Raw genomic sequence first — 8,695 nt, forward strand, 5'->3', positions numbered from 1 at the left:
CTGTGTCTCTCCAAAACACTCACACAACCCAAAACGCGATGAAATAATAATTTTGCAAAGTATTTTAAATTACATCAGAGATGTGTGGTAACGAAAGTAAAGAAATTTCCAGACACATAGATTATGGGAACCTATCCTCTTGATAGTCCCAGACACAGGTTTCACAATTCCAGCACGGTTATTATGTGTTTTAGGTGAAAATTTATTCTCCGAAAATATCGACGTTATTGATTTGAAATTTTGACAGTATGGTAGGGTTGTCCACAGAATTTGGCATACTGAGTATGAAAAAGATCGATTAATATTTAATACAGGGTATGTGTAACGTATTGCACACAGTACTGTACATTGCTCGCTCGGTCCAGTAGCCAGTGTCAGCCGTGGTAGCGTGAGAACCAGACGTCTGCCCACCTCTCGGCTCCACGGCAAGTTACGCTTTCAATGCAAGATGACAACTCGTAATAATTTGCTACGTTAAAAGATGCATCCAATGATGCATCCACCCTCACGTACATACGTGCACACACACGCACCCACGCAGTGATGCACACGCACTCATGTGCTCGTAAAAGCACACTCAGATCAGTAGGTTATGATCTGAAGTGTAACGATACAGTTTTCTCACTGATTTCTTCACCAGGCAACCACAATTCTAGGATTTGTGACATACATTCTATTCACAGGTGAGGTCACCTTTACGCGGAGTGGTATCTCCAACTTACATAACAGCCATCTGTGGGATATTATGTAGAACCCCCATGGTATAGTGAAAGCGACTCATCAGCTTCGGTGTAGTCGGAATGTGTGGGCGGGGATAATTGGCGATCACATTTTGGGACCAGTGTTCGTTACACGTCGCCTAACAGGCCAGACCTACACTCCTGGAAATTGAAATAAGAACACCGTGAATTCATTGTCCCAGGAAGGGGAAACTTTATTGACACATTCCTGGGGTCAGATAAATCACATGATCACACTGACAGAACCACAGGCACATAGACACAGGCAACAGAGCATGCACAATGTCGGCACTAGTACAGTGTATATCCACCTTTCGCAGCAATGCAGGCTGCTATTCTCCCATAGAGACGATCGTAGAGATGCTGGATGTAGTCCTGTGGAACGGCTTGCCATGCCATTTCCACCTGGCGCCTCAGTTGAACAGGCGTTCGTGCTGGACGTGCAGACCGCGTGAGACGACGCTTCATCCAGTCCCAAACATGCTCAATGGGGGACAGATCCGGAGATCTTGCTGGCCAGGGTAGTTGACTTACACCTTCTAGAGCACGTTGGGTGGCACGGGATACATGCGGACGTGCATTGTCCTGTTGGAACAGCAAGTTCCCTTGCCGGTCTAGGAATGGTAGAACGATGGGTTCGATGACGGTTTGGATGTACCGTGCACTATTCAGTGTCCCCTCGACGATCACCAGTGGTGTACGGCCAGTGTAGGAGATCGCTCCCCACACCATGATGCCGGGTGTTGGCCCTGTGTGCCTCGGTCGTATGCAGTCCTGATTGTGGCGCTCACCTGCACGGCGCCAAACACGCATACGACCATCATTGGCACCAAGGCAGAAGCGACTCTCATCGCTGAAGACGACACGTCTCCATTCGTCCCTCCATTCACGCCTGTCGCGACACCACTGGAGGCGGGCTGCACGATGTTGGGGCGTGAGCGGAAGACGGCCTAACGGTGTGCGGGACCGTAGCCCAGCTTCATGGAGACGGTTGCGAATGGTCCTCGCCGATACCCCAGGAGCAACAGTGTCCCTAATTTGCTGGGAAGTGGCGGTGCGGTCCCCTACGGCACTGCGTAGGATCCTACGGTCTTGGCGTGCATCCGTGCGTCGCTGCGGTCCGGTCCCAGGTCGACGGGCACGTGCACCTTCCGCCGACCACTGGCGACAACATCGATGTACTGTGGAGACCTCACGCCCCACGTGTTGAGCACTGCGGCTGTACGTCCACCCGGCCTCCCGCATGCCCACTATACGCCCTCGCTCAAAGTACGTCAACTGCACATACGGTTCACGTCCACGGTGTCGCGGCATGCTGCCAGTGTTAAAGACTGCGATGGAGCTCCGTATGCCACGGCAAACTGGCTGACACTGACGGCGGCGGTGCACAAATGCTGTGTAGCTAGCGCCATTCGACGGCCAACACCGCGGTTCCTGGTGTGTCCGCTGTGCCGTGCGTGTGATCATTGCTTGTACAGCCCTCTCGCAGTGTCCGGAGCAAGTATGGTGGGTCTGACACACCGGTGTCAATGTGTTTTTTTTTCCATTTCCAGGAGTGTAACTGCGTTTCTAGCGGTTGACTTTGCTTCCCACGCTGGAAGAGGTGCCACTGGTGATTCGAATCGTTATGTGGCTGCTACATGATGGTTCTCCAGCCCATTTCGCTGTTAAACGTCTGGACGCGTCTCATTCGTGTCTTCCGCGGTTCCATGGATCGGACGTGGAGGTCCAGTTGCATGGCCTGCTCGTTCACCAGATCTCAGCCTGTGCCATTTATGGCTAGGGGGCCATCTGAAAGTATCGTGCATGCAAGGCCCATTCCAGATGTGGGGTCACTGGAGCAGCGTATTCATGCTGCCCTGGACACTGTTCGTATACAGCCTGGCAGATGTGAACGTGTGAGACCGAACACGCTAGGCGGGTACAAGCATGCTTTGAGGCACATGCAAACCATCTACAACACGTAATTTAACCGTGCCTGCATGGTAGAGCGCGTATTAGGCCGCAGTCTCTCTAACAGTGTATGATTGAATAAATGGTCTCTAGGTTGGAAACCATAAATTTTCGGACGTAAGTTCATTAGATGTTTTTTGTTCCGCATCCTCTCGTCCATCAATCCCTAGAGTATATATCTGGTGGAAAAAATCACCCTGTAATTCAAATGGCTCTGAGCGCTATGGGACTTAATATCTGAGGTCATCAGTCCCCTAGAACTTAGAACTACTCAAAGCTAACTAACCTAAGGACATCACACACATCCCTAAGTTTTAGGGGACTCATGACCTCAGATTTTAAGTCTCATAATGCTCAGAGCCATTTGAACCATTCGAAAACCTCATAATACTCGAGCATGGAACATGTTCCAAACGTCTACAACTGACCGGCATCAGAGAAATAGGCCTATAGTCTTGTGCGTCTCTTCGGTGACCTTTCTTAAAAACGGGGATGACCTGTGCTTTTTTCCTATCATCCCCAACACTTCGCTCGACCAAAGACCTGCCGGTACACTGCTGCTGGAAGAGAGGCAAGTTCTTTCTCATACTCTGTGTAGGACCGTATTGGTATCCCGACAGGTGTTCCCTGTGTTGTAAACGGAATTCTAGATTGAATGACTCCAGTTCATTTACTTTACGTAATTCTGAGCTTTCGTACTACTTTCCGTCTCATTTACCGGGAAGACTGCCAGATGGTAACCGCCTCAGCGACGGACGATGTTACCAATTTTTCAATGAACGGAACACGAAAACCAACCGGTTGCTTCAGCTGTCCAAGTTGCAAAACATGTCTTAAGCTATACGAGCAGTTCTAGTCGAATAAATCCTAATTTACACTAAAATAAACAGTGTAGAAATTAGATTTTAAGACGATGGCTTTAAAGAGATTGTTCTAGTGGTTACATTATCGTCTCTGACATTTTTCTTTTGATTGTTCCGGCTGCAGAGGAGAATAATCACATTTTGAGTCACGCATAGTTATTGTAATCTTTCAGTTTACTTGCTTTTGCTCTTGCTGTATGAACAGTTCCTTGTAACTGACGAGACGTTTGTTATTTATATAGGTTTGTTTCCGGTGCGTAGAGCACTTTTATCGTGGAGACGGGGAGACTGATGGAGTGTTTGGCATTAAAGCGGGACAAAGTGGTTGCTGTCGTCGCGAAATGCACCTCCCATGCAAAGAGGCTTACGTCGCATGACGTTTTCGTGCTCGTACAAAAACATGCCTTCTTACTCGGCAAAAGCGTCAGTATTCGTGTATGTACTGGAACATGTCGACAGGCTTCTGTTCGACCGGTCCTATGGATAAGGACCTAAATTTAAATAATGTAAATGACTCTGTAATTAAGTGATGTATAATCTCCTTATTTTACACTGAATGGAATGAAGTGTGTTATATAACAGCGATTAATTCCACGTGTGCGGTTCTGAGCTACAACAATCAAATCAAATTTACTGCACTAGAAAATAAAGCTCTACTCACACGCTCGCAGTCTAACTTCGCTCAAACTTACAAAAAGCAGGATCAAGAAACTCAAAAAATCTTTTCTGTCAAACTTGATTCACTGTCAACCATTTTTTCGTTCCTGTGCCGTCTTAAAGGAGGCAAAACACTGCGATCTTTCTCTGTCAAACAGTTTTGGAAAAACGTTAGTATTTCGTCCTTTCCTATGTCGTCATTCGCTTCAGTGCCATTATGATCTCAGAGTGCGTGGACAGATGGCTTCCATCCTCTTGACTGCTTTAATATAGGACCAAAACATCTTACAAATTCCCTACGGTTCATTAGACAGTAGTTTGCATTGTTAAAGAAGCAGTAGAAAATAGAATGCGCGTTAACTTTCTCATCACAGACAGCAGCTATAATAATAGCAGTGGCTAGAAGCGAGGTCTGGACGCAGAATAGACTCAGAGAAATGCACTGTATTGTTTATGTTCCTACGAGACCATTGAAACCACCAGTGGACAAATGGAAATAATCTCTGGTAGCATGATGTGACGACGTCTACATGCCGCAAATGATCTCCACACAAGACGCTAGGGAAGCCTGTTGTTTCTAAGGAAGACAATGGGAATTTAGTCGAAGATCCGAGAAGAATTTGAAGCGACAAGTAAACCGAGAATACTGTGCACAGGGATGTCTTTACGAGAATAATCAATCTCATAGTTGTGTAAGCTCCTTCGACAGTATCGCAGAAGGTATAATAGTGCCAGTGGGTTAAACCTCAGCAGCTCATATACACTGACGGGGAAAAGAATCCCAGCACTAAGAAGGAGTTCTGTGACATAAACGACAGTTCCTCGCCGCGTTTCTACATCTGGAAGATGATGTCTGTTCCAGTTTCGCGCCAGTCGCATTAGAGTGGCTCTTGTAGCACCATTATGAGGATGCAGTTCAGGTTTCCTTTAAATACACGCTGTAACGGTTGTAAGGCACCAGTTACATTTGACAATTGTATTGGTGAGTTTATGTAAGTTACTCCTCCTGAACAAGCCATGAAGGCAGAAAGGTACCGACCGCCCGCCGTGTCATCCTCAACCCATAGGCGTCACTGGATGCGGATATGGAAGGGCATGTGGTGTGGTCAGGACACCGCTCTCCCGGCCGTATGTCAGTTTCCGAGACCGGAGCCGCTACTTCTTAATCAAGTAGCTCCTCAGTTTGTTTCACAAGGGCTGAGTGTATCCCGCTTACCAACAGCGCCTGGCAGACCGGATGGTCCCATCCAAGTGCTAGCCAGCCCGACAGCGCTTAACTTCGCTGATCTGACGCGAATCAAAAATGGTTCAAATGGCTCTGAGCACTATGGGACTTAACATCTATGGTCATCAGTCCCCTAGAACTTAGAACTACTTAAACCTAACCAACCTAAGGACATCACACAACACCCAGCCATCACGAGGCAGAGAAAATCCCTGACCCCGCCGGGAATCGAACCCGGGAACCCGGGCTGACGGGAATCGGTGTTACCACTGCGGAAAGGCTTATGTAAGTCAAGAATGCCTTTAAGGCATCATCTCAGTGAATTAGAAACAGGTCGTGCAATAGGGGTACGAGAAACTGTATGTTCCTTCTGCGATGTTGCAGAAAGACTTGGCACGAATGTAACTACTGTACATGACTGCTGGAAGCGTTGGCCACAGGAATGTATGGTCGCTACAAGACTGGGATGCGGACGGCCGCGTGGCACCACCGAAAGAGACCATCTTGTTCGGCGTATGGCTCTGGCGCATCTGCAGCAGCAATGCGAGCCGCACTTGGCAACTCAGTGACACAACAGTCAAAAATCTGTTACGGCGAAGACATCTCCGTGTCAGACACACTACAGCGTACACTCCAGCAACACTAAGCCACCGAGAATTCTGACATCAGTGGTGTCAATCGCGAGCTATTTGGAAGCCAGGGTAGAGGTCTGTTGTGTTTTCTGATGAAGGGTGGTTCTGCCCCGGTGCCCGTGATGTTCATGTGTTGGTTAGAAGGAGGCCAGCTGAGGGCCTGAAATCAACCCGTTTCCACGCTAGGAGCACTGGACCTACACCTGGAGCTATGCTCTGGGGCGTGGTTTCGTAAGACAGCAGGAGCACTCTCGTGCTTACCCCACGCGCCCTGACGCAAATTTGTACGTCAGTCTGGTTATTCGACCTTTTGTACTGCCATTCATAAACAGCATTGCGGAGAGTAATTTCCAACAGGATAACGCTCGCCCATATACTGCCGATGTACAGCAAGCTGCTCTACAGAGTGTCGACGTGTTTTGCCTTGGCCTGGTCGAGCACCTGATCTGTCTCCAGTCGAGCACATGTTGGACAACATCTGACGAGAACTCCTGCGTCATCCACAAACAGCATTAACCGTTCCTGTGTTGACTGACGAGGTGTACGAAGCATGGAAGTCCACCCAAAAACTGATATCCGGCACCTGTGCAACACAACGCCTACACGTTTGGATGTTTGCATTTGGCTGTTGCACTGCTTACTGATGTACCAGCATTTCAAATTTGAACTGGCTTGCCTCCTGCTTACATTAACCTGTGATGTTTAATATGTTACCCAGACAAAAGTACACTACTGGTCATTAAAATTGCTACTCCACGAAGATGACGTGCTGCAGACGCGAAATTTAACCGACGGGAAGAAGATGCTGTGATATGCAAATGATTAGCTTTTCAGAGCATTCACACAAGGTTGGAGCCAGTGGCGACATCCACAACGTGCTGAAATGAGGAAAATTTCCAACCGATTTCTCAGCAGTTGACCGGCGTTGCCTGGTGAAACGTTGTTGTGATGCCTCGTGTAAGGAGGGGAAATGGGTACCATCACGTTTCCGACTTTGATAAAGGTCGGATTGCAGCCTATCGCGATTGCCGTTTATCGTATCGCGACATTGCTGCTCGCGTTGGTCGAGATCCAGTGACAGTTACCAGAATATGAAATCGGTGGGTTCAGGAGGGTAATACGGAACGCCGTGCTGGATCCCAGCGGCTTCGTATCACTAGTAGTCGAGAGGACAGGCATCTTATCCGCATGGCTGTAACGGATCGTGCAGCCACGACTCGATCCCTGAGTCAACAGATGAGGACGTTTGCAAGACAACAACCGTCTGCTCGAACCGTTCGACGACGTCTGTAGCAGCATGGACTATCAGCTCGGAAACCATGGCTGCGGTTACCCTTGACGCTGCATCACAGACAGGAGCGCCTGCGATGGTGTACTCAACGACGAACCTGGGTGCACGAATGGCAAAACGTCATTTTTTCGGATGAATCCAGGTTCTGTCTACAGCATCATGATGGTCGTATCCATGTTTGGCGACATCGTAGTGAACGCACATTGGAAGGGTGTGTTCGTGATCGCCATACTGGCGTATCACCCGGCGTGATGGTATGCCATTGGTTACACGTCTCGGTTACCTCTTGTTCGCATTAACAGCACTTTGAACAGTGGACGTTACATTTCAGATGTGTTACGACCCGTGGCTCTACCCTTCATTCGATCGCTGCGAAAACCTATATTTCAGCATGATAATGCACGTCCGCATGTTTTATGTCCTGTACGGGCCTTTCTGGATAACGGAAATGTTCGACTGCTGCCTTGGCCAGCACATTCTCCAGATGTCTCACCAATTCAAAACGTCTGGTGAATGGTGGCCGAGCAACTGGCTCGTCACAATACGTCAGTCACTACTCCTGATGAACTGTGGTATCATGTTGAAGCTGAATGGGCAGCTGTACCTGTACACGCCATCCAAGCTCTCGTTCACCCAATGTCCAGGCGTATCAAGGCCGTTATTACGGCCAGAGGTGGTTGTTCTGAGTACTGATTTCTCAGGATCTATGCACCCGAACTGCGTGTAAATTTATTCACATATCAGTTCTAGTATAATAAATTGGTCCAATGAATATACGTTTATCACCTGCATTTCTTCTTGGTGTAGCATTTTTAATGGCCAGCAGTGTTTTCGCGAAATTTCATTACTATACGTTAATTTCATTTTGGTGTCTCGATTTTTTTCCATTACTGTACTTTGCACCCAAACGATTTGTTACATGTCTCTCACAGCAGATTCTGATGGTTACGCCCTTTCTCTTACAGGTGACAATATAGCAGCGATCCAGAAACAAGAAGTTTCCCACGCGTTTCACCACTCGTCGGCGAGGCCAGTTGTCGTCAGTATAGCGATTTCCGTTCTGAGGGAATTTTGGCGATGACAACACTTTACTGCCGTGTGCGCCTTCGTAGCACCGAAGGCGCCCTGCACACTTCTGACAGTGCTGGCATCTATTTCGCACAGCCGTTCTGGATGCTTTCTTCAAGGCGCCATTCCTCTGGAAAGGATGTTTTGAAGATGTTTGCTGGGTTGTTGAAACCGCACAACGTTACAGGGATTCAACAAAACACGTGTATGCTACTGCTTTGGGCACTTCATTGTTTGCCAAATCAAGGTGAGTCATGTTCTTCGAT

At 48.1% G+C, this 8,695-nt stretch overlaps 1 protein-coding gene across 1 annotated transcript in view; it reads left to right on the forward strand.

Annotated features, from left to right (window-relative positions):
* LOC126484730 (hemicentin-1-like) overlaps positions 1-8,454 on the forward strand; it is a 191,250-nt gene extending 182,796 nt beyond the window's left edge. The window contains exon 8 of the mRNA XM_050108325.1: positions 8,327-8,454. Coding sequence (XP_049964282.1) covers positions 8,327-8,442 — 116 coding nt within the window. The 3' untranslated portion in view covers positions 8,443-8,454. The remainder of the gene's footprint in view (positions 1-8,326) is intronic.
* The last annotated feature ends 241 nt before the right edge of the window (positions 8,455-8,695 follow it).

This window comes from Schistocerca serialis, chromosome 6 (assembly GCF_023864345.2).
Source record: "Schistocerca serialis cubense isolate TAMUIC-IGC-003099 chromosome 6, iqSchSeri2.2, whole genome shotgun sequence".
NCBI classification, from domain to species: domain Eukaryota; kingdom Metazoa; phylum Arthropoda; class Insecta; order Orthoptera; family Acrididae; genus Schistocerca; species Schistocerca serialis.